At 48.4% G+C, this 26,672-nt stretch overlaps 1 protein-coding gene and 1 long non-coding RNA gene across 3 annotated transcripts in view; both read right to left on the reverse strand.

Annotated features, from left to right (window-relative positions):
• The window catches only part of LOC309391060, a 658,099-nt gene that overhangs the window by 43,396 nt on the left and 588,031 nt on the right, over nucleotides 1-26,672 (reverse strand). The window lies entirely within an intron of this gene.
• PTP4A3 (protein tyrosine phosphatase 4A3) overlaps nucleotides 2,654-26,672 on the reverse strand; it is a 104,964-nt gene continuing 80,945 nt past the window's right edge. For both annotated transcript variants that reach the window (XM_081951092.1, XM_081951093.1), the window contains 4 exons: nucleotides 12,783-12,875; nucleotides 6,079-6,209; nucleotides 4,274-4,348; nucleotides 2,654-3,627 (listed from right to left, as the gene is read on the reverse strand). In XM_081951092.1, the coding sequence (XP_081807218.1) occupies nucleotides 3,510-3,627; nucleotides 4,274-4,348; nucleotides 6,079-6,209; nucleotides 12,783-12,875 (417 nt within the window). In that variant the 3' untranslated portion in view covers nucleotides 2,654-3,509. The remainder of the gene's footprint in view (nucleotides 3,628-4,273; nucleotides 4,349-6,078; nucleotides 6,210-12,782; nucleotides 12,876-26,672) is intronic.

The raw sequence follows: 26,672 nt of genomic DNA on the forward strand, positions 1-26,672 counted from the left end.
TCATCTCTCTGCTGTGGCTCCGTGTCGCCAGTTGGTGCCTCAATTTTGAGAGCAGCTTCCAGTTTGGGGGGGGGGGGAGAGGAGGGGGAAGCACGGACCGCCAGGAGGAGACTCTATGGCAAGGGGCGGGTTTTCCAGTCGGCTCCACAATTGATAGGGCTTTTGGTTAGAACAGGGGTGTCCAAACTTGGGAACTTTAAGACTTGTGGACTTCAACTCCCAGAATTCCCCAGCCAGCCCTGGGTTAGAACAAGTAGAGGAAAAAGGACACTCCGCTAGGAGGAGACTCTATGGTGGGGGAACCGGACTTCCGGTCGGCTCCAGAATTGAATGGGAGGGTTTCCGGTTAGGACCTTTGTGGCTCCCGGTATTTCCTTTTTTGTGGGTCCGAATGGCTCTTTGAGTGTTTAAGGTTGCCAACCCCTGGTTTATGCAGCGATACTCACACAAGGAGTGCTTTGAGGGAAAGCAAACAGGCGGGTGACAGCCTTTAGGGGGCTTCTAGAATGTCTCACAATCCACAAAGAGCTAAATCAAACTATGATCCAAGTTCTCCTCTGCCCAACTGCTGAATCCTTTGCCTTCCCCAAAATCACAAGTTCTCTGTAGGTATCAAGGCAGGTGGCAAAACGTCACTTATTCACTGGTCTTCTAATACCGCCAACCAAATGAGCATCCCTCATCCAGAATCTAAGCTCCTTAAGTCTCTTTCTGGGACAATGGGATCATCCCTAAATAACCCAAAGCTGATGGATGACACTTTATTTCATCCATTTAAGGTTCTCCATTTTCAACAGAGGTGGTATTGTGCCACTTTGGACCGGTTCCCTCGAAAAGTGCATGCGCGGATTCTGAGCGCATGCGCGGATGGTGGTGCTCGCATTTGCGAGCTGGTAAGGAAAGTAAGTGAATAGCCACCTCTGATTTTCAACCTCGTGATTCCTTTTCTCTCTCCACAGAGAACTTCAGAAATGATTGCGGAGGCACATCAAAGCGACTGACAAAATTGGATTTAAGCCCTGGGCAGGAAGACTATGTTATAAAAGGAACTAAAAATGGCTCTGCTTCAAGAGGGAGGAGCGGGGAGGCTAGTTACCCAAGACAGGACTTTAGAAGAGCAGGGAAGTTTCTCCCGTAATATTCTTCCAACCACATGCTCAGAGGACGCAGACACAAAGCCCAGCCGTCCAAAAAAGGGAGAAGGCCACCGATGTCCTTGTCCACTTTGAACTTTTACCGGATGGGATTTATTTCAGGCGTCTTGGGGTGAAACCTCTCTTATTTTTCATTTCTACATTTCAAATCCCAGCCCTCAAGATTCTCATCCACCTGCATTAAAAAAAGAAACCAGTCAGCGATTTTAAAAAATATATATAAATATATAAACAGGAGGACAGATTAAAAAGTCTCAACTCCTTCATGAGTTCAACTGGAGCTGACAGGCTGGATTGACTCAGGAGATTTTCTGGATTAACGGAAGCAAGTTTTGGGGAACAGGAGATGCCCCCAGATCTACGCAGGCACCTGTGTTTCCATGGATAAAAACACAACTGGCAGTTGGAGATATCAAAGAACGACACGTGAGAGGCTGTAATCGATCTCCTGAGTGACCAGGACTGAAATAGATATAGCCCTGGTGATTTGTGAGGACACAAGTCTCCTCACAAGGAGTGTCAGGTGAGGAAGTATGTACAAAAGTGCATTGCACACACATTGGAGAAAACTGTAAAACTCAAGAGTTCCCTCTAGCCCTTTACCCTCTGTGGACTCCCAGAATTCCTGAGCTAGTAGCCATGCTGGCTCAGGGATTCTGGGAGTTGAAGTCTACAGGTCGTAATCGCCCAGTCTTGTTCTAGGGTCAGGGGTGGGGAACCAGGGCCCTTTTACGACTTGTGGACTTCAACTCCCAGAATTCCTGAGGCTTGGCTGAGGAATTCTGGGAGTTGAAGTCCACAAGTCATAAAAGAGCCCTGGTTCCCCATCCTTGCTCTAGGGCTGTGATGGTGAACCTGTGGGCACCTGTGCCATTGCCAGCCGCTCTTCTGCTTTCCGGTGTGCCAGCTGGCCTTTGCGGGTGCCCAAAAACGTGGGACATTTTCCAGGCCATTTTCTGACCTTTTCCAGGCTGCTTTTGGGGCCAAAAGCAGTCTGAAAAACAGCATGGAAACGGCCCCCCAAAACAGGCCATTTTCTGGCTGTTTTGGGGCATTTTCTGCTCCCGAAAAGGCCCCCAAAATGGGCCAAAAACAGGCATTTGTGTGCTGGCCAGCTGGTCTTTGGTGTTTCCAGTGCTCTGGCCCATGCAAAGATCAGCTGGCCAGCTGATCTGGTTTGGGCACTCAGTGCAGAAAAGGTTTGCCATCACTGCTCTAGGATCCATAAAATCACGAGGGATGTGAAGAGGCTTTATTTAAAAAAACATCAATTCCACAAAGTCAATACTGAATGTTTACGAAAAATGATTCTCGGCCAGATAGTTCCACAAGACAAAAAAAAAAAACAAAAAAACAAAAAACAAAAACCAACCCTCCAGAAAAGGGATTTTCTCAGCTTCCTCCTCAAAATGTCTGAACCTATTGTGACCAGTGATACCGAGACCCCACCCAAATCAAGTGCCACTTCTGTAAGATCAATAATTCCCACCTCCCAATTCCCCCACCTTCTTTCCCACCTTCCTAAATCCTTCGGGTTCTCTCTCTTCAAGACAGGCCGCCTTCCCTCTCTCCAACTTCCAACCTCAATCCTTTTCTTCTCCAAGAACATCCAAAAGTAGCAACACTTATCCGATCGATGGGGAGTTTTACGACTTCATGGGCATAAAGGGAAACGGCATACCGTTGGAGGCGAGGGGGATGGTGACGCGCGAAAGACGCCTTGGGATCAGTGGGTTCATCTCTACAGACCAGGTGGTCTCCGGCTCAACGGGTTGGCTCACAACCCTGGCAGGAAAGGATGACCGAGCAACCTGTTCAAACAAGGAAGCCAGCCAGCCAACCAAGCACAGCACAACACAACACCCCCAACTAACTCAACTCCACGGTGTATCTAGGTTTATCTCGGCCCAGAAATAAGTGGGCTTTAACTACAGGCCCGTCCAATCCTACGGCCTTCTACTTTAGCTAGTTCATTCCTTAATCCATCCCTCAAGTTCTCCGGAGGAAAAAGAGAACGCTCCGGAGTTATTGCATTGAAAGTTGATGTCGTTATACAAAGAGCTTTTCGGCAGGACAAAATATTCCGGAAAAGAAGGAGAGAGGGAAAGGGGAGGGAGGAAAACCACCGTTATTTCAAGGCTTTGAAACCAAACCGGGGAGGGGGGGGGGGGCGAACTGGCGTTCTCCTTGCCTGGGAACGACTCAAAAAAGAAAAAGAAAAAACAAGGAGAGGGGAAAGTTGTGACAAAAATGTCCTCTGCAAATGTCAGAAGTACAAGCCCTGTGCATTTTGAGCGTGGCATGGTTCGCCTTCCCCCCTCGGGTGGGATTCCGGGGCAAGGGACACCACGGAGGTTACATGATGCAGCATTTATTCTTGTTGTTCTGGGGATCCTTGAAACGCAGGCGCTGCTTGGGCCGGTATTTCTCCAAGTAGGTCAGCTGTTTGCTGTTGATGGCTCCTCGGCGTTTCCTGCAGGAGAGGAGGAGGAGGAAGAGGAGAAAGGCATGTTGCGTGCTGCTAAAAAAGTCTGAAAGCAAAGAGCATCTTTCCAATGTACGGATGAGACACTCTGGTTTAGTGGTTAAGGCTAGAAACCGGGAGATGGGGAGTTCTAGTCCTGCCTTAGGCATGAAAACTGGTTGGGAGACTTTGAGCCAATCACCAGGAGATGGGGAGTTCTAGTCCTGCTTTAGGCATGAAATCTGGCTGGGTGACATTGGGCTAATCACCAGGAGACAGTGAATTCTAGTATCACCTTAGGCATAAAAGCCAGCTGGGTGACTTTGGGCCAATCACCAGGAGATGGTGAGTTCTAGTCCCGTCTTAGGCATGAAAGCCAGCTGGGTGACTTTGGAAAAGTCACTCTGAAAAATACGGTAGATTGTAAGCAGTTTCTCAAGCTTAAGATAATGCATTGATTGCAGTTTTGTTACGGATTGGGGAGGGGGGGGATTTTAAGCACCTCCGCAACTATACCCCGAAGTGGTACAGCCAGCAGGGCAGCTTCCTATCAACTGTCTGTTCCTTTGGGATGTGCCAGTAGTTGCCCACCGACCTGGGGTCGTTCATCTCCACCAGAACCGGTGGTGCAGAGGGTCTCCAGAGGAGCACTTACTGTCTAATGAACTGGATGGCGTCTTCGTATTTCATCCCGCTCTCAATTAGGGCCAGCGCAACCAGAACCGGAGCCCTAAACAGGAAAAGACAGAAGTGAGATCAGGCCGACAAAGTGATGTCATTTCTCTAGCCCAATTTGAAAAAAAGCAAAATTGAAACAAAAAAAAGAAGAAATGTGCAGAAATGGAATTATAAATACCATCAACATAAAACGGAGCTCACTCAGAAAGCTGAAATACACCAAGTAAAGGAGATGAAGAGTGGGAAGTAGAGAAGAGAGGGAAGGGAAGGAGAGAGGGCAGGGGCGGGGAAGAGGAGGAGAGAAAGGAGGAGAGAGGAAGGGGAAGAAGAGAAGAGAAGGATGACAGAGGGAAGAAAGGAGGCAGGGTGGGACAGGAGAGAGGGAGAAGAAAGTGATGGATAAGGTACAAATATGGTGTATGGAGAGCAGAAGAGCCCATCATTGTTTTTTGGGAGTTGATGGTAAGATAAATTGATGTAAACATTTAATAATACAATATGATGTTGGCTATGTAATAGTGTACATGTGGTTATATGTTATGACAATGTAAAAATAAAACACACACACACACACATATAAAGAATGTGCAGAGATGGATAGGTTGACCATGGAACTGAAGGATGGAGAAGAATCAGAATACTATAAAGTGTGGAACAGACGGTATAAATGGTTGGACGATAGAAGTGAGACACTGTATAAGAACTAAGTATTATTTACGACAAATACGATGACACTGTCTAAATCTGTAAATTATTAATATATTTGAAGTGGTTATATCAGGGGTGTCCAAACTTGGCAACTTTAAGACTTGCGGACTTCAACTCCCAGAATTCCCCAGCCAGCTGGCTGGGGAATTCTGGGACTTGAAGTCCGCAAGTCTTAAAGTTGCCAAGTTTGGACACCCCTGATATAACCACTTCAAATATATTAATAATTTACAGATTTGGACACCCCTAGGTTATATGATACATTACACAACATAGAGCTTATGTTGGAAATAGAGCTTATGAAATGGAGCTCACGTAAAAACAAATGATATCAAAGATACTGATAGGGGCTCGCTGTAATGAGTGGAAATTTGTGTTTTGTTTTTTAATGTTTAAAAAAAGCTCTAAAATTAAAACGTCAAAAGAAAAAAAAAGCAAAACCACTGAAGAATAATAATTCAGGATGCCAAGGTTGAAAGGGGGGGGGGGGGGGGGAGGAAATCCCGGTTGAAAAATAACATGTTACGTTCTTGTTGGGCATAAAACTGAACCTCTAGGCTTGTGTTTTTCAAACTTGGCAACTTTAAGATGGGGGGGCAGGGCGGGGACGGGACTTCAACTTCCAGAATTCCCAGCCAAGGCTTCTGAATTCTGGGAGCTGAAGTCCCCCACCCTCTTAAAGTTGCCAAGTAGCATCTAGAGCAAGTGCCAATCGACAAATGTTTCTCCATCACGGACATCTTAAACCAGGAAAGGTAGTCCTTCCCTTGGCCATGGATAATTGCGTAGTTCCGTGCAAAGAGAAACATCCACGAAGACACCATTGCTTTTATTGTATCTGTGCTCCAGTGGTGGGTTCAAAATCCCGGTCGCGGAGCATTGCAGGAGGTAAGGACGCATGCGCTGTGCGCATGTATGTGGTGGACACCAGGCTGGTGTCGAAGAGCTCAAATATAGGTAAGGAAGGCGGCCAGGCCCTCTGGAGCACCGTACCGGAACGGTAACCGGTGCTCCTGGCAAGCACCGGCACGCCTGTACCCCACCACATCTGTGCCCATCAGGGATGGCACTCACCGTCCCAGGCCAGCTACACAATGGACAGCAACGCAACACCCGGGGTCTTCGCAGAATTTGGTTTTCAGCAGGTTGAGCCAGTCGTCCACAATTTTGTTGGGTGGTGGAGCTCCATCGTCAAAGGGCCAATCCTGGAGAAGAAGACCAGGGATCAAAGGGGGACATTTTCAACTAACAGGAAGAGGGTTAAGAGAATATTTTAACTGTTTGTTAAATAAGTCCTCAAAATGGGAGTACGGGTTGTCCTCAAATAACATTCATTTAGTGACGGTTTGAAGTTAAAAGGGTACTGAAAAAAGTGACTTATGACCGTTTATCGCACTTACGACGGTTGCAGCATCCCCGTGGTCATGTGATCAAAAGTCAGACGCTTGTCAGCTAGGTTGTATTTATGACAGTTTCAGCATCCCAGGGTCACATGTGTTGTGGCAGCAGATTCAGACAGTGAGGAGGTTGGGGAGGAACATGGCCCAGTCCTGGAGTCTGGGGAAGGCTCTGAGGAGGGCTCTGTGTTGGAGGCAGAGGGGGGGCCAGAGCCATCTGACAGTTATCAGCTGCCTTCGGAGCCAGACATCAGTGAGGCAGAAGAACAGCTGGAGCCTGTTCCTAGTGTGCCCATGCACAGAGTTGCCAGATGAAGGGAACAGCTAAGGAACAGGGGTCGACTTGAGAGTAAGGCCACAGGTGGATGATGAATGGCCCCTCCCAGAGGGAATAAAAGAGGAGCGACAGGGGAGTGGAGTTTGCAGGAGACCATTAGTGCATTCTTGCCAAGCATTACAGTGTCTGAAAGATATCGGCCTGGCCACTCTCCAAGCCTGAAAAAGGTCGGTAATTGTGAACTATCTTGAAAGACCGTGGGAGAGGAAAGACTTTGCTGGAGAAGAATTTGTTGTACATTAAATAAAAGAGGTTTATCGGGACAGGGACTCCGCTTCGTGCTGCTGGGGAAGCCTCGGTCAGGAAGCTCTTGAAATCCCACATTCACACAGCCAGGAAAGAAATCTCTAGACCCCTGGGGGGAAAATTTCAGAAACGAAGAAAGTTGCGTTATGAATGAAGGAGTGGTAGTGTTCCAGACCGACAGCTGGAATGAGGATGAAGCAGGATACATGAAGCGGCTTGTGTTTTTTCAATCAAAAGATGAGGGTTTTTTAAACACTATTTTCCCCCCCAACCCCCCGTTTTAAACGGAAAGCCCCGAAGGTTACGTTTAAAACACCTGCACCCGAGGTGTTCTTTGATCCCATCCTGCACCTGCAGCTCAGGATTGGCTCTCAGCCACAGGCAGGAAACAACCACGGAGAGGTCCCGAGTTCTCCCTTGCCTCACAAACCCTACAACACAACTCCCTGAAGCCAAAACGGGGGGCCTGGTGGGAGATCTTCCAATGGGAGGTGGACCCACAACCTCACAGAGGTTTACCACTGATTCGCCATGTGCATGCACTTTCTTCGTGAGCGTGCGTGCCTTCCGTCCATGCGCTTTGCTTGCGCACATGTGCACGGCTTTGAAAACCTGGCTAAATAGGACGGCATAGAGCCGGGCTGGGGTCCCACCCCCAAGGTCACCCCTATGGGGTCGCTGCCCACATACCAAAGAATTGGCTGCCTGTCATTGAGAGGGTCATGCGTGGATTGAGGTACCACAAACACCATTAGAGAGGCTGACACAATCGGCTTTCCCCAGTTGGGTGCCTTTCTTTCCAAGTCGGACTACAACTCCCATCATCCCACTTGGCATTGCAATGGCCCATCGCTGTTGGCGGCCACCCCCCCCCAAAGCATTTAACTACAAGTAGTCCTCGGGTTATGACCATAGGGGACAATGGTCGTAAAACAAGCCGGTCATATGACCAACCTGATTTTACAGGTTTGCAGAGGTCATTAAGCGAACAAGCAGTTGTAAATGTGAAAAGTGCAGTCGTTAAGCGAACCCATTCGTTTGCCGAAAATCTAGTGTTGTTGAGAACCAGAAGTACTGATTTCTTTTTAAGGGGATGGGGGCGGAAAAGCTGTTGCCCACCACTAAGCAAGAGAGTTATGAAGTGAGTTTAGCCCCATTTTATGCCTTTTCTTGCCACAGCCGTTAAGTGAATCACTGCAGTTGTTGTTACGGTCGTTAAGTGAATCCGGCTTCCCCCTTGACGTTGCTTGTCGGAAGGTCGCAAAAGGGGAACGTGTGACCTCAGCACACTGCCGCAGTCATAAACAGCACTCGGTTGCCCAGAGTCTGAATTTGGTCGTAAGTGTGAAAAATGGCCATACGTCTCTTTTTTCAGTGCTGTTGTAACTTCGAATGGTCACTAAACAAAAAGTCATAAACCACTAAACTGCGCTGCACATGTGTCTTCGGGATCATGTAGCCAGGATGGAAGAGCATTGGAATGGGGGAATTATGAGCTATAGCTTAATATTGGCCTATTTCTTAGTTGTCATCACCATCATCGTCTTTTAACGAGCCCACAATTCCTTGCAGGGTGGAATCTGGGCAACTGAATGGAGCTAGCAGTGTGTTTTGAATGGCCAGGTGCCCTTCCTGCTGCCAATGCGGAGTTTTGTTCAGCAGACATATTTCCCAGTGTGCCCAGAGAGAGAAATATCTGGCTCTACCTAGGATCGAACTCCTGACTGTGAGGCGAGAGCTCCATCTCTAAGCCACTGCACCACTCCTTCCCTACTTCTTAGTATTAGGGAGAAATTTCATTGATTTTTCTTCTCTGCATTCCTTGGCCCTTTTGGGGAATTTATTTTTATTTTATTTTATTTGCAATTTGAAGGGTCCTTGATGTTCTCGGATCTTTGTGGTTTTCTTGCAGACGTTTCATAACCAAAACCACCGGTAGCCCTGATGATGTTACCTAGTTTGGGTCGTGAAATGTCTACAAGAAAGCAACAAAGCAGAGCAGCAAAAAAAAAAACCAAAAAAAAAAAAAACATTGCAACCCTGAGCTGCAAATATTCTCCTCTTTATTTTTGAAATTTCATAGTTTGCACCCAATGCAGTCCCTTTCTCTTGGGTTTTTGGAGGGCTATCCTGAGGATAGAAAGACAGAATCTCAAGTCAGTTCCCTTGCAAAACAGCACCGAGTAGGAGAAAAATAAAAATAAAACCAGGACTTGCTCAAGTTTGCCTTAAAAAATACAGAAGTTCGTTCCAGAGGCAGAATTTTAATTGCTGGGATTGAGACTTCGATGTTTCCCAATGACCACTGGTGGAGAAACGAATATCCTACTGCAATCATCACAGCCAGTCTCACTTGTAGGGAGCTAAGTTTCTAAGCGACCAGAAATAATACAATTATTATTTTTTTCCTGCCAAGATTTTGAGCTGTTGCCCAAGGGAAAGAAAATTTAGGATTATGCAAGCTGGGACATTTTGGTGCTTGAGGAATTTCCTTCTCTTGTTGCAAAAGATCTTCAAAAGTTTTTTTTAAGACTTCACCTCTTGAGATGGTCAGAAAAGGGGGGGGCTTGCATCTTACTTAATTTGCATGGTGGGGACAAAAGCTTTACTTCTTTTCTGTCCATAAAAAAAAATATTTGTAGCTCAGGATTGAACTGTGGGGGTCTTTGGTGCTTTCTCTCCCCCCCCCCAGTTGTTTAATTTGTTTTATAACATATAAATATTCCTATTTCAATTAAACAGTATATTGTCTGAGTGCAAATAATTTTAAGAAATAATAATCAAAATGTTTATAACAATATCCATTACATTACTAATGATTATAATAATATTAGTAATAATAACAATAATGTTTGCTTAACCAATTTAACATATCTGCCTTATATCACTGACCCTTTCCATATATTTGCTTGTTTCTAGCTTGTTTTTGTCAGCTAACCATTGAAATAAATAGGTCCCAAGTCAAAAAATATTCAGTTTCTTTCTTTTCCTTAATTATAAGTGTTAGCCTATCCATTTCTGCACATTCTAATATTTTTGAAATCACGTTTTCATCCATTGGGACCGGTTCATTTTTCCATTGTGGTGCTTTCTGAGCTTGGTGGTTTTCTTACAGACGTTTCATTACCCAACTAGGTAACGTCGTCAGGGCTAGAAGGGAGTGGGGTTTGTAGAGAGTAGGAGAACTCTGGGGTCCTTGATGGTCTGTAAGGTTGGTGGTTTTCTTGCAGATGTTTCATAATCTAACTAGGCAACATCAGTGTGAGAAGGGGCTGTTTTCTTTTTTTCTTTCACTCTTCCTTTCTTCTTTCTCTCTCTCTCTCTTTCTTTCCACCCTCCCAAAGCTCTTTTAACTGGTTTATACTTCCCAACGGAAGTCGTACATTAAATCTGGCAACTTCCCAAGGATTTCCCTTTTGCATCTCTTTCCAGAGGGAAATGTCTCCTGATCAAAAGAACACCAGGCTCCCTTGGCAAATTTCCACTTTGCTCAGAATGACTCAATAGAGGAACATATGCTGTGTTTTGCATCAAGCGATGAAGAATTTTTGCGTTTCCCAGAGAAATTTTGATCGCAGGACCATGGGGATGCTGCAAAGGTTGTTAACTGTGAAAAACGGTCATTAAAGTCACTCTCTTCAGTGCTGTTGTAACTGTGAACAGTCACTAAATGAACTGCAGAACTACCTGCAGGCTGGAAAGAGGGCAGAGAAGAACAACAGAGATGATGAGGGGACTGGAGGCTAAAACATAGGAAGAACGGTTGCAGGAACTGGGCATGGCTAGTTTAATGAAAAGAAGGCCTAGGGGAGACATGATAGCAGTCTTCCAATATCTCAGGGGCTGCCACAAAGAAGATGGGGGGGGTCAAACTATTCTCCAAAGGCAGGACAAGAAGCAATGGGTGGAAACTAAATCAAGGAGAGAACCTAGAACTAAGGAGAAATTTCCTGACAGTGAGTACAATTAGCCAGTGGAACAACTTGCCTCCAGAAGTTGTGGGTTCTCCATCACTGCCAACTTTTAAGAAGAGACTGGACAGGCACTGAAATGGTACAGGGTCTCCTGCTTGAGCAGGGGGTTGGACTAGAAGACCTCCAAGGTCCCTTTCAACTCTGATGATGTTCTACGTGGGATGGGAGCCTGGGGTCAAATAAATCCACTGAATTTAAATCTTCAATTTTCGAGCATCGAAGGGGACGTACAGTTGGGTATCTTTACAATTCAAACAATTTCCCCCCCTAAGTGCATCGCTTGTCAGCCTCTTTCCTCTTCCATTTTCCTACCAGTTTGCATTTTTTCCCCAAAGGCCAGTAAGAATTGGCAAGGATACCGGTCATCCTGAACTCCCGACAAATCAAAGTCACAATGGGTGTGAAAACGAGGACTTATGATTTGGATGCCACACTCGGGGATATCTCAGCAATTTTGTCTATTTGTAGCATTCTATAGTCGCATGACTACGTTTTACCACCGATTCACTAAATGACCACAGCATTCGCTTAATGACTGCAGCGGTTCGCTTAAAGATGGCTGGGGGAAAAAAAAGGGTCGTTCAAATGATTAAACCCCAAGGTCATTTTATGACCGTTACAGGCAGGCTCCATCATAGTTGTAACTCGAGAACTGACTGGTATACCTCTATTTAGATTTCCCTTTTATCAAGAAAGAGAAATTCCAAGTTAATCTACTGCTTTTCCAGGATACAATCCAGGGAGTCCTCGACTTACAACAGTTCATTTAGTGACCACCACAATGGCACTGAAAAACATGACTTATGACCGTTTTTCACACTTACGACCATTTCAGCATCCCTACGGTCACTCGATCAAAATTTAGATGCTTGGCAACTGGTTCACATTTATGACGGTCATGTGAACATACCACTTTTGCTGAACCGACTATACAGGTGATCCTCGACTTATCACCACAAAATTTACATCACTAAGTGAGACATTAGTTAAGTCATGAGTTTTGCCCCATTTTACGACTTTTTTGGCCACATCCATTAAGGGAAACACTGCAGTTGTTATAATTAGCCACAAGGTTGTTAAGTGAATCTGACTTTGCTTGCAAGGAGGTTTTAAAAGGGGAAATCAAATGGTCCCAGGTATGTGTATGTATGTATGAACCGGTTGCCAAGTGGTCGTTAAGTGTGAAAAATGGCCCCAAGACCCTTTTTTCCCAGGTCTGTTGTAACTCTGAACGGTCATTAAACAAACTACGGTGAGTACTTGTGAGGAAATGTATAAGGCAGCAAAGTTTGCATCCAAAATAAAACCCTACAACTGTGCTTAGAAGTACAGATGGTCCTCGACTTACGACCACAACGTGGTTCTCGCTCTGTGAGAAATGGGTTAAGTGAGTTTTGCCCCCATTTTACAACATTTTTCGCCCCGTTTGTTAGGTGAATCCCTGCAAGTTGTTAAATTAGCCACATGGTCGTTAAATGAACCTGGCTTCCTCTCCCTCCATTGACACCGCTTGTCCGAAGGTTGCTAAAGGGGATGACATGACACCCCCCCCCGGGGGATGGTGCGACCATCGGAAATAGGAACCAGTTGCCAGGCGTCTGAATTTCGACCAGATGACCATGGGGATGCTGCAATGGTCGTTAGGTATGAAAAATGCCACTTTCCGCAGCGCCGTCGTAACTCGAAACGGTCACTAAACAAACTGTTGTTAAGTCGAGGACTCCCTGTAACGATCCATTTCTTCCATTTGTGATGCTTGTTCTTCTCGGTGGCTTCAGCAGAGATAAAATAAAATAAAATAAAATTTCAAAGCAAGAGACTCACCATCACTTTTATGCCATCCTTTTCCAGGGGGGTCTTGTCATAGGTCACTTCACACACTCTCACAACTGTGGTTGCGCCGTATTTCTTCAGGTCCTGTCGGAGAGAGGGGGGGAAATAAAGGGGAAAATATTTAAGATTACCTACTCTTTGGCTTAGATTGCCGTCGTAGCAATTCTCTGTAAGAATCGAGATCATGTGAAGTGTTAATGCCACTTTATAATGCCTTGGTAAGGCCATAGTTGGAATATTTGCGTCCAGTTTTGGTCACCACGATGTAGAAAAGATGTGGAGACTCTAGAAAGAGTGCAGAAAAGAGCAACAAAGATGATGAGGGGACTGGAGGCTAAAACATATGAGGAACGGTTGCAGGAACTGGGTATGTCTAGCTTAAGAGAAAGAAGGACTAGGGGAGACATGATAGCAGTCTTCCAATATCTCAGGGGTTGCCACAAAGAAGAGGGAGTCAAACTATTCTCCAAGGCACCTGAGGGTAGAACAAGAAGCAATGGGTGGAAATTAATCAAGGAGAGAAGCAACTTAGAACTGAGGAGAAATTTCCTGACAGTTAGAACAATTAATCAGTGGAACAGTTTGCCTCCAGAAGTTGTGAATGCCCCAACACTGGAAGTCTTTAAGAAGATGTTGGATAGCCATTTGTCTGAAACGGTATAGTGTTTCCTGCCTAAGCAGGGGGTTGGACTAGAAGACCTCCAAGGTCCCTTCCAACTCTTGTTATTCTATTCTATTCTATTCTATTCTATTCTATTCTATTCTATTCTATGCTTGAGGCTTCTCAACTACAGGTAGGCCTCGACTCACAACCCTTCGTTTGCTGACTGTTCTGAGTCACGACAGACCTGAAAAAAGTGAACTTAGGACCCCTTGTTCACACTTACCATTGTGGTGACGTGATCAAAATTCAGATGGCTTGGCAACTGGCATGTACTTATGCCTGTTTCAGGGTCCCGGGGTCATGCGATGAGCCTTTTGTGACTTTCAGAGAAGCCAAGTCAAAGGGGAACTGAGCAACCTTGTTACGGTTAAATGGGGAATCACTTATTGACGGCGGCAAGAAAGAGCAAAACTCCCTTGACAATTGTTTTGCTTAGCAACGGAAATGTTGGGCTGAATGGTGGCCATAAGTCGAGGACGATCTGTAGCTGAAATTAATTACGGTCTTATACCCAACGAGGTTGACGGCTAACATTAACTAGGCAATAAGGCAGAATGATAGGAGCCCTGATGGCACATTGGTTAGAATGGAGCACTGCAGAAAAATTCTGCCCACAGCCAGGAGTTTGATCCTGACCGGGCTCAAGGTCGACTTAGCCTTCTGTCCTTCCGAGATCAGTAAAATGAGAACTCAAGATTGTTGAGGGCAATAGGCCGACATCCGTAAATCACTCAAGAGAGCGCTGTAAAGCACTAGAGAGAGGTATACAGGTAGTCCTCGACTTACGACCACCAGAGTCCAGAATTTCTGTCATTGAGTTTTGTCTCGCTTTATGACCTTCCGTGCCACCGTTGTTCGGTGAATCCCTGCAGCCGATAAGTTCGTAGCCCGCTTGTTAAGTGAATCTGGCTTCCCCACCGACTTTAACCGATTAAGAGAGTTGGAAGGGACCTTGTAGGTCATCTACTCCACCGCCCCCCCCCCCCGCGCATGCAGGAGACCCTACACCATTTCAGACAAGGGTCAGTTCAGTTTCTTCTTAAAAGCCACCCCTGCTGGAGCACCCACACTCCGCTGGTTAATTCTTATCACTGTTAGGAAATTCCTCCTTATTTCTAGTTTGAATCTCTCCTTAATCAATTTCCATCCAATTATTCCTTGTCTGGCTTTCGGGTGCTTTGGAAAATAGCTTGACCCCCCTCCTCTCTCTGGCAGCCCCTCAAATATTGGAAGACTACTATCATGTCTCCCCTGGTCCTTCTCTTCACTAGACTGGCCAATTTTCTTGTCAGAATGTCGCAAAACGGGCCCACGTGACCTCGGGACACGACAACTAACATTAAAGCGTGGACCAGCTGCCGTGCGCCTGAATTTTGATCTCAGGATCCAGGGGATGCTTCAGAGGCCGTCGTTGTGGAAAAAAAATCCCTTTGAACGGTCACTAACTAAACTTTCGCAATCCAAGGACTCATCTTATCGACCCCATAATCCCTTGAGGGGCAAAGTCTAGGCAACTGAATGGAGCTAGCTAGCAGAGTGTTTGAATGGCCAGATGCCTTTCCTGTTGCCGATGCGGAGTTTTGTTCAGCAGATATATTCTCAGTGTCCCGAGAGAGAGGAATATCCGCCTCGACCTAGGATCGAACTCACAGCCTCCCGATTGTGAGGCGAGAACTCCACCTCTAGGCCACCACACTGCTCCTTGTACATTGTTGTTAAACACTGAAATGCAAGATCTATTGATACCCTGACCTTAAAGGCCTGCCAATCATGGTCCCTTTGGCTGAGATAAGATTTTAGAGCTATTTTCGGTACCTAAGGAGCGCACTAATTCTTCTTAATGGCCAAAACATGGCTAGCAAGCTATGTGGGTGGAGATGTTGACCACGGGAGGAAGGAGCATGGCCAATGCTCTCGGATTTCTTGGGCAAGGAGAATGTTGTTTTCGAACATCTCATGCTCAGTTTAGTGCTTACACAACCCTCTCCTTGGACTTCTCCTCTTGAGATGGCCCCAAGCAGTTGCTGTTGTCAGATTCTTAGCGATCCTAAGTCAGAAGACTTGAGGACTTGAAGGTCCCGAGGTCATTATCTGAATCCCCTTGATTTTATAAAGTTGGGTCAAGTTAGGACAGTTCCAATGCCTAGCGAGACTGGTTTTCTGTGGCGCATCTGCCAACTTTGGAAATAATTTAGACAATATGGGGGATAGTCCTCAACTTATGATTACAATTGGGCCCAAAATATTGGTTGTGTCACAGTTCCAATTAACTCTGAGGCTAGGAGTTCCTCAAAGTTCCATTTTATTAGAGATGTCATATTGGCTTAAAAATATAATTGCTATATATGTATAGTTTTTTTTTCCTTTCAAAAAAAGGAGGAGGAGGATATATGTTAAAGCCAAAGATGTGCATTAAAATGAAATTGTAAATACCATCAACATAAAATGAAGCTCGCTCAGAGGCTGAAATACACCAAGTAAATGAGATGAAGAGTGTGGAGTAGAGGAGAGAGGGTAAGGGAAGAAGAGGGGGATAAGGGAGAGGGCAGGGGGGAGGGGGGAGAAGAAAAGAAAGAAGGAGTGGAAAGGGGAGAGAGGAGAAGGGAAGTAGAAAAGAGAAGGATGACAAAGGGAAGAAAGGAGGTAGGGAGGAAGAGGAGAGAGGGAGAAGAAAGTGATGGATAAGGTACAAATATGGAGAGCAGAAGGGCCAATAATTGTTTTTGGGAGTTGGTGGTAAGATGAATTGATGAATTGATGTAAATATTTAATAATACAATATGATGTTTGCTATGTAATAGTATACATGTGGTTATATGTTATGACAATGGAAAAATAAAACACACACACACATATAAATGTTGGTTATGTAACAGTATACATGTGGTTATTTGTAATGAAAATGAAAAAAAAAACTTTTTTAAAAAACAGATGTCATATTGGCACATCTGGGAAAACTTTTTCCCCACCCAAAAGAAAGTCCAAGTCCCTGCCCAGAACCCACATGTCCATCCCATGGCTCAATCAAACACCATCCAGAACTGGAGATGCCTCCCAGTCACACCACCGCAGCTGCAGGGCAAGACGGCCTTGACTCTCTGAGAAAAGAATGTTATTTTGACTATACATCACCCACACTCTATATAATCCCCCCCCCGCCTCCCATTTTCCCACAGCAGAAACTGTAGCAGGCCTGAAGGCCCAAATGTAAAAGATAGCTTCCAGGCCTGACAGGTTGCTTCAGCAGCGGGACAGCTGCTCAGTGGGCTTCGCTCCATTTTATGACCTTCCTTTCCACGGTGGTTAAGTAAATCACTGCAGTGGCTAAGTCAGGAACACGGTTGCTAAGTGAAACTGGATTTCCCCCCTTGAGGGTCAGGTGGTCACAAAAGGAGGATCGCGTGACCGCAGGGAATGCTGCAACTGTCGTTAAGTGTGAAAACCGGTCGTAAGTCACTTTTCCCAGGGCTGTTGTAATTTTGAACAATCACTAAACCAGGGGTGTCCAAACTTGGCAACTTTAAGACTTGTGGACTTCAACTCCCAGAATTCCCCAGCCAGCTGCTGGCTGGGGAATTCTGGGAGTTGAAGTCCACAAGTCTTAAAGTTGCCAAGTTTGGACACCCCTGCACTAAACGAATCGTTGTAAAACGAGGCCTAACTAAACAGGACACTTTTCAGAAACCTGGCCGAATCCTTCCTCTTAAACCTTCATCCTTTCACTGCCGTTTTGAGTTTTGTTCAAATTCCGGACCATCTTTAACATTTTGGGGAAGGGGCTGTTAAAAACGCAGGTAACATATTTACAATAGAATGAATGAACTGGAAGGGACCTTGGGAGGTCTTCTAGTCCAGCCCCCTGCTCAAGCAGGAGAACCTATACCCGTGATGGCAAACTTACGGCACAGGGAGCCATGTCGCCTGGCACGTGTGGCATCGCCCGTTCCTCTTCTGGGTTTTTTTTTGGCGCATGCCCATGTGATGATCAGCTGACCTTTGTGCATGATGAAGAGCCAGAAACAGGAAGAGGCGGTCTCCCGTTTTCCAGTGTGAGCATGCACACCAGCCAGCTGATTGGAAGACTTGCACGCACGCACATGCAGGAAACCAGAAGTTCATTTTCCAGCGTGTGCGCATGTCCCCTGGGCAGCTCCTCTTTCTGCTCACGGCTCAGAATAGTGTGCTTGCGAAGTGCCCCCTTTTTGGCCCTCAGTGCCATGCGCACACACACTTCATTGACCTCTACCATTTCAGATACGTGGCTGTCCAGTCTTTTCTTTAAAAGCATGCAGTGATGGGAGTGCCCACAATTTCTGGTGGCAAGCTGTTCCACTGGTTACTTGTCCTCACTGTTAAGAAATTTCTCCTTAATTCCAGGTTGCTTCTCTCCTTGATGAGTTTCCACCCACTGTTTCTTGTCTTGCCTTTGGGTGCTTTGGAGAATAATTTGAGGCCCTCTTGTTAGATGTTAGAGAAAGATCTATGGCGATCTCTGGGGACATCCTGAAGAATTGCAGCTGTTGGAATGGGACAACTTGCCACAGACAACTCCCCATGGGCAACTGCAGGACAATTGGTCAATTCAATGGAATTATTTAAGGTAAAGGTTCCCCTTGCACATAAGTGCTAGTCGTTCCCGACTCTAGGGGGCGGTGCTCATCTCCGTTTCAAAGCCGAAGAGCCAACGCTGTCCGAAGACGTCTCTGGGGTCATGTGGCCGGCATGACTCAACGCCAAAGGCGCACAGAACGCTGTTACCTTCCCACCAAAGGTGGTTCCTATTTTTCTACTTGTATTTTTTACATGCTTTTGAACTGCTAGGTTGGCAGAAGCTGGGACAAGTAACGGGAGCTGGCTCCGTTATGCAACACTAGGGATTCGAACCACCAAACTGCCGACCTTTCTGATTGACAAGTTCAGCGTCTTAGCTATGAGCTAACCCATATGCTGTCATTATTTAAAATAGCTAAAAATTAACCGTAATTTTGGCCACCCAGAATCCTTTCTTTAATGATTCTATCCCCTCACTGGTTTGATATTGGTGTAACTCTTGTCCCGCGCTGAATTTTCAGTGAAAATCTATCCCAGCCTGCTCATCTCTCGCTGATCCAAAGAGTAAACAAGAGTATTTATTTTTAATCCTCCTAGGTATGCAACAATTTTTGGCAAGTTGTAACCCAGAGCAACCTCTGCGGACAACACAGCCTCATTGGAGGGAAGGCAGGGGAAGGTACGGCTATAAACAGAACACACCTTGGCTAAGAGCCATGTATCACAGCAAAAAAAACCCACAACCCAACCTCTTATATATCTATGCGCTCTGCGCACGCTAAAAAGGAAGAGAAGATCAGGAAGGGAACAGATGGGTGGAAAAGTGCCAAAGACACACAAAGGGGAAGGCATCGTTTGGGCTAAGATCCTGACAGACTTGAACGCTGGGCCCTAGCTAACAAAATGAAATTCGATGTAGAGAAAAGTCAAGTCTTAAACTCAGGCAAGAAAAACAAAAGGACACATATAGATTGGGTGAAACCTGCCTCCAGAAGCTGTGAATGCCCCAACACTGGAAGTCTTTAAGATGTTGGATCGCTATTTGTCTGAAACGGTATAGGATTTCCTGCCTAGGCAGGGGGTTGGACTAGAAGACCTCCAAGGGCCCTTCCAACTCTACTATTGTATTATTGTTGTATTATTGTATTATAAACCAGGCTTAATAACAGGAACTGTGATAGGAATCTTGGAGTCTTAGTGGACAACCAATTAAATATGAGCCAGCAGTGTGCGACTGTGGCCAAAAAAGCCAATGCAATCCTAAGCTGCATTAACAGAGGGACACAATCAAGATCAAGTGAGGTACTAATACCACTCTATAAAGCCTTAGTAAGACCACACCTACAGTACTGCATCCAGTTTTGGTCACCACACTATAAAAAAGATGTCGAGACTCTTGAAAGAGTGCAAAGAAAAGCAACAAGGATGATTAGGAGACTGGAGGCTAAAACATATGAAGAACATGTAGGAACTGGGCATGGCTATTCTAGTGAAGAGAAGGACCAGGGGAGACAGGATAGCAGTCTTCCAATATTTGAGAGGAGGGGGGGGGGGGTCAAGCTATTCGCCAAAGCACCCGAAGGCCAGACGAGGAATAATGGATAGAAACCGAACAAGGAGAGATTCAACCTAGAAATAAGGAGACATTTTCTGACAATGCGAACAATAAACCACTGGGACAGAAGTTGCCTTCAGAAGTTGTGGGAGCTTCATCCTTGGAAGTTTTCAAGAAGAGATTGGACTGTCAACTGTCAGAAATGGTGTAGGGTTTCCTGCTTGGATGGGGGGTTGGGCTAGATGACCTACAAGGTCCCTTCCAACTCTGTTAATCTGTAAAGTACGGAGGGTTTATGACAACCACTGCGTGAAATCTCTGTACAGCACTTGGAAAAGGAGAAGGAGAAACCACCAATGCACCTGGCCCAGGTGATCACGCTGCAAACCTAAACCTGCCCGAACAAGCTCAGTTCAGCTGGGGGGAAAACTCTGCAACCGTTTTCCCAAATAGAAGTGGTTTGAAACGGCTGAAGGTTCTCAAGTGGGCCCCATGTAAACCTTCTCAAATCAGGAGCCTTTCTTGAAGATTCAGACCGTCCTCGACTTACAACCGTTTGTTTAGTGGACTGTTCAAAGATACAATGGCCACGGGGGGGGGGGGGAAGTGACTTACGGCTCTTCCTCGCGCTTATGACTTTCGCAGCATTCCCCTGTAGCCGTGGGATCAAAATCCAGAGGCTTGGCAGCTGGCATGGACTAATGTCCCCGGGGTCACGTGGCAAGCGAAGTCAGGAGGTCGCAAAATGAGAAGCCAGGTACACTTGGCAACTGCGTTACTAACAACGGCGGTGAGTCGTTTAACAGAACTGGGGCAAGAAAGATGGGGGTAAGACTCGCTTAACCACAGAAAAGTTGGGTTCCCTTATGGTCGTACGTGGAGGACTACCTTGCCTCGGACAACTCTCTGTCTCTCATGGTTTGTTTAGGTGTTCCATCTTGGTTTCCAAGATGGAGAAGGTACCACAAAGTGATCCAAGCCAGAAGAGTTATATCTACAGCCCTGCTTATCTGCAAACTTCCCCTTTAGATATCGAGATAATCTCCATCAAAAGGATCAGGTATGAAGAGAGAGAACGTTGGTCTTACCTGAACGTTTTTTTCTGGAGTAGTGGAGGGAGGGGTCACAGCAGGGTTAACACAGCCTGATTGGTCCATTTGACTGAGAGAAAACTTCTTAACCTTCGCCTTCTCCCGTTGGTTCCCAGTTTCCGCGATGTCACGGCCAGCATCTGCAAGCAAACACAAAACAAGGACAAGCCCCCCCGGGGCCTCCCGATTCTACACCTCCCGGACCCTGTCTAACTAACTAGGGCGGGAAATGTGACCCCTCCCTCCACTACTCCAGAAAAAAACGTTCAGGTAAGACCAACGTTCTTTTTCCAGTAGAGTGGAGGGAGGGGTCACAGCAGGGACATACCCACGCTACGTCCCCGGGCGGGCAGACTGGGTCCCAGGTGAGGAATCGGCCACCACCCTCTGAAGGACCCTCCGGCCAAAAGATGCCTCAGCCGAGGCATAAGAATCCAAACGATAGTGCCTAATAAAAGGAGTGGGGGAGGCCCAAGCGGCCGCCCTACAAATATCCTCGAAGGGTGCCCTGGTGGCCCAGGCCGCCGAAGTAGCGGCACTGCGGGTGGAGTGCGCAGTGATCCCCGATGGGGGAGTCTTCCCAGAAGCTCCGTAAGCCTCAAGTATGGCCAACCTAATCCATCGTCCGATGGTGGAAGAAGAAACCTTGCATCCTAACGAGCCTGGGCGAAAGGAAACAAATAATGCCTCCGTCCTCCTAATGCCCTCAGTTCGCTTTAGGTAAATGCGAACAGCCCGGCGAACATCCAGCTTATGCCACACTAACTCCCGCTCCCTTGAGGGATTGGGACAAAAATTCGGGAGTACGACCTCCTGGGCCCTGTGAAACTGTGAATTCACCTTCGGAATGAACGAAGGATCCAAACGAAGGACCACCCTGTCCTGGTGTATAACACACAAGTCACTGCGTGAAGAAAGGGCCCCCAACTCTGAAATGCGCCTGGCCGATGTAATGGCCACTAAAAACACCACCTTAAGGGTAAGCAGACGCATGTGTACCGTCCTAAGTGGCTCGAACGGGGAGCTCGTCAGAGCCTGGAGAACCAGGGTCAGATCCCAGGTCGGAAACCTATGGACCGGAGGTGGACGGATGTTAGCCGCCCCCTTCAGGAAACGCTTAATCAGAGGAGAACGGGAAAGGGTGAGGGAACCCTCCCCCCCCAGAATGGTGGCTAAGGCCGCCACCTGACGCCGGAGCGTATTATGCGACAAGCCGTCCTCCAACCCCTTTTGGAGGAACTCCAACACGTTTGGAACGGTAGCTCTAGAAGGATCCAACCCCAAAGGGATACACCACTTCGCAAACGCTTTCCATGTGGCATTGTAAATCCTAACCGTGGACGGCCTCCTAGACGCCTCTAAGGTGGCTATAACTCCCGATGACAGCCTCTGCCCCCTCAGGACCCTCCGTTCAAGAGCCATGCGGTCAGATGGAGCCACTGAGGCCCTGGGTGATGCAAAGCCCCCTGACTCAGAACGACCTCCCCCGGGGGAATCCTCCAGGGGTCTGCTACCGACAGCTGGACCAGGTCCGCGAACCAGGGTCTCCTCGGCCAGTAAGGGGCTAACAGGATAACGAGAGCCCTCTCTGTGACTATCTTCCCTATCGTACGGGGAACGAGGGGAAGGGGAGGAAAGGCATAAAGAAGGCCCGGGGGCCACCGGCTCCTGAGAGCATCCGCTCCTTCCGCCGACGGGGACTGGAACCGGGTAAAGAACCGGGGCAGCTGAGCGTTGTCGGGAGAGGCGAACAGATCCACCAGAGGCGTGCCGAACCTGCTGCATATCTTCTGAAACAACTCCGGGCCCAGTTGCCACTCGCCATCGTCTAGGGTTGTGCGACTCAGCCAATCCGCCTGAAGATTGGACACTCCTGAGATGTGCTCCGCCACTATGGAGGCTAAGTGTCTCTCCGCCCACAGGCCCAACAACTGCGCCTCTCGCCAGAGAGAACGCGAGCGGGTGCCCCCCTGGCGATTGACATGGGCCTTCGTCGCCACATTGTCCGTAAGCAGGAGGACATGGTGCCCCCGCAGGTGATGACGAAAAGTCCGTAGGGCAAGTCTCGCGGCTTTCAGCTCCAGCCAATTGATGTTGTGGCGGAGATCCGAGGCAGACCAACGTCCCTGGGTCATGTCGGAGTCCATCACGGCCCCCCAGCCGAAGAGGCTGGCATCCGTCGTCACGGTGACTCTCTCGGGCTCCCAAAAGCAAGCCCCCTGTTGCAGCGCCGGGGACATCCACCACTGAAGAGATAGTCTCACCTCCGCTGGTAGAGGAACTGGCCGCAAGGAGTTGCTCATCATCCTTCTCTGGACCGGGATCAAGGCCCACTGGAGAGGCCGCAGATGGAGCCGGGCCCAGGGCACTATCCCTATGCAAGAGACCATCTTCCCCAGAAGTTGAGACAAGGTCAGGATGGAAACAGACCTTCTTTTTTGTACGGAGGAGACCAGCTGGCGCAGGCTGGACAAGCGTTCTGGAGACAGGCGGACCCTCCCTGACTCGGAATCTATCACTGTCCCTAAGTGTAGGATCTGCCGGGATGGGGATAGGTGGCTCTTGGGGAAGTTCACGGAAAACCCCAACGCCTGAAGCCAACGGATCGTCAGCCGAAGATCCGACTTGGCTCTGGATAGGGACCCCGCCTGAACGAGAACGTCGTCCAAGTAGCACTGAAGTCTCACCGGAATGGAACGCAGGTAAGCCGCCAGTGCTGCCAGGACCTTGGTGAATGTCCGCGGAGCTGAGGCCAAACCGAACGGGAGAGCCCGGTATTGGTAATGCCTGCCCCGGTGAGAAAACCTGAGATAACGCCGGTGGGACTGAAGGATGGGAACGTGGAGATAGGCCTCCGTCAAGTCTACTGAGGCCATGTAATCCCCCCTCCGAATGCCCTGCAGAATCGATTTCAGGGACGCCATCTTGAACCGCCTGTATACTAAGTAGCGGTTCAGGCGTTTCAGGTTGAGAATCGCCCTCCAACCCCCCGAGGATTTTGGAACTACGAACAGGTGGGAGTAGTAGCCCAGACCCCTCTCCTGCTCCGGAACGACCTCCACCGCCCTGATTTCTAGCAGATGGGCGACCGCGAGGTCCATGAGGAGACGTCGCTTCGGATCCCGGGCCGGGGGAAAAACCTTGAAAAAACTTGGGGGATTGGAGAGGAATTCTAACCTTAGGCCGTGGCGAACGGTCGCCCTGACCCAACCGTCTGACGTGATCCGATCCCACTCGTCCGCATACAGTGCCAGGCGGCCTCCGATGGGATGACTCGGGTTTGAGTCATTTCCCTCTGCGGAAGGGGCGGCCGCCCCCCCCACGAAAGGGCCGCTTGGACTGCGGCTGAAATCTAGAACGGTCCTGAAACCCCTGTCTGTTGAATGACCTGTCCTGCCTGTACGGTTGGTATCGCTGGTCCTGATCCCTGTCATAAGACTTGAACTGGGGCCTGCGATAGGGGTGACTACGTGACTCTGCCTTCTTGGTGGATGTAGGCATGACTTTCTTTTTATCTTTATTCTCCACCAAAATCGGATCCAAGGAAGCTCCAAACAAGTTTGGACCCTCAAAGGGAGCCGCTACTAGATCCCACTTGGCTTTATAGTCTATCTGCCAGTTCCTGAGCCATAGGAGCCTACGAGAGGCCACCGAGGTGGCCAAAGCACTAGAACCAAATCTAACAGCGTCTAGGGTCGCATCAGCCGAATACTGACACGCTGCCATTATTTTAGCTAAATCCTGGTGTACGCGCTCATCCTGGATCGGAATTCGATCCTGAAGCTGGCGGAGCCACATGACCGTGGTGCGGTTGAAGTACGAAGCAGCAGCCGCTGCCCGCACCGCCCAAGCTGAGGCCTTAAAATTTTTACGTAAGGTGAGCTCCGCCCTCTTGTCTTCTGGCTTGAGTTTGTCAGCTGCGTCCCCTGAGACCACTGGGGAAGAGGAGACTAAAGCTGCTATGGGCTGATCTACAACTGGGAGCTGAATAGCCTGCACAAAAGACTTTTCCATGTTATAGGCGCGACGGTCGTTGCTGCCAGGTGGGGAAAAATTAGAAGGACGGGCCCATTGGCTAGTAGCTACCTCTAAGAAAAGAGGAGGGGCAGGAATCTCCTCTTTATTAGTGGCCGTCGCTGAGAACATGACCATGTCTGGATCCGTGGGCGGTGGGACCGTGGGGTCCCCCGTGCCCACCTTGGTGGTTCTCCTAGCCTTCTTGAGTAATGGCTTGAACATGGCCTGGAGGAAAAGGTTAGAAGAGCGAGGCAGCTCAGGGGCCGCATCTTCCTCCTCAGAGAACCCCCAATCATCCCTCCGTGCTTCCCCCCTAGAGGAAACCTCACTCATGAGGGAAGGAGAGGAAGCCCTAGATCTGGACCTACTAAAGGGAGTAACTCGACTGTGATGGGAAGGCCTGTCCCTTTGAGCAATGCCCCTAGAGATGGCTGCAGAAATAATCCTTTTGAGATTCTCAGGGAGGTGTTCTAGATCCTCCTCATCACCTTCAGTATCATAATCTGGAGCCACGTAGGCCCTGCTGGATTTCCTACCCCTAATGGGACCTCCAGAGGTGCCTTCCAATGGGTCCCCCCTATCTGCCTCTCTAGTCCCCAGGGAAACAGAAGGAGAGCGAGGGCCCCCCCGCTGCTGACTCCTATCCGATCTATCTGAGGAAGCAGAGGAAGAAGAGGAAGGGCTGAACCCCCTGGCCACAGGTGGGGAAGGGCAGGAAGCCACGGGGCGTGGAGATCTGGATCTAGGCCCAGGATCCCGGGCCTGTCTTTTCTCCGCTCTTTCGATGACCTTCTCTATAGCCCTGGATCGCCTGAGCTCATCCCTTTGCAGAGCTCTGGAAGGTCTTTCCTCTGCTGAAGGCCTAGAAGCCCGAGGCCTAACAGGGGGAGTGGGCTCAGCCTTATCATCGCCTGCCTGAGATGGTAAGGCCTGCTGAGCCTCTGTTCTATCCGCCATCGCCCCACTCACGTGCACCAAATAAATTTGAGACAGGAACAGCCCTTCAGCTGGTGGGAATCGCCTGCTCCGGGCCTCCGGTAGACAACAAACAGCACGGCCACGTTGTATTCAGCCTCTCCGTGCTGCAATGCCCAGACACGTGATTCAAAATGGCTGCCGGCTTCTTTGGGCGGTCCCTGGCCAAAGCGCGCCTAAAAATGGCCGCCGACCTCGCCCTTCGCTTCCTCTGGCTGCGGGCGGCCGTTTGCACGCTCGCCGCCCCCAGCGGCACCAAAGCAAGACACTGGAGCTCCTACTCACCGGGAGACCTCCAAATCCCAGAAAAAACGGCCCCGCGCCGTCGCCGCAGGCTGTAACCGGCCCCGGACTGTGCGAAATTCAAAATGAAGCCGATTTGTCGCTTTCGCGCTGAAAAGCCCCGGCGCGCTGCGACTTTCACTAAAAGGCATGTGTGCATAGCCGTAGGGTCGCCCGGCACGCCCGAGACACCAGGCATCAGACCGGAGCGACCTTCTAAGCGGGGGGAGGAAGCCAGCGCCCCCCCCCTGCAGAATCTCTCAGCCTTCTAAGGGCAGCCAACAACAGCCCTGCAAGGCAGACCCACTACAAAAAATACATTTTCTAAAGGTAACCAAATTAAAATTTCTAAATTTAATCAAGATCAATTAACATACACTGACTAACTAGAAAACCTACTAGGAACCAAACCTGAGTCTTGGACCTTGACTGAGAGGAAACTGGGAACCAACGGGAGAAGGCGAAGGTTAAGAAGTTTTCTCTCAGTCAAATGGACCAATCAGGCTGTGTTAACCCTGCTGTGACCCCTCCCTCCACTCTACTGGAAAATTGGGGAGAACCTTCTTAGAATCAAGGGCTGGAAGGAATCTTTGGAGTCCAAATCTTTGACCAAGGTAGAAGACTTTAGACCTATGCCACGATTGCCACAGCATGCATGGGTGAGGTGCACGTAGGGGGGGGGGGAGGGCACGTGGAAGTGGTGTCGTTCACGCATTGCATTATGGGTGCCGCGCAGGGGCTTTTGG

Source organism: Natrix helvetica (assembly GCF_964273705.1).
Source record: "Natrix helvetica genome assembly, chromosome: 4".
NCBI classification, from domain to species: Eukaryota; Metazoa; Chordata; class Lepidosauria; order Squamata; family Natricidae; genus Natrix; species Natrix helvetica.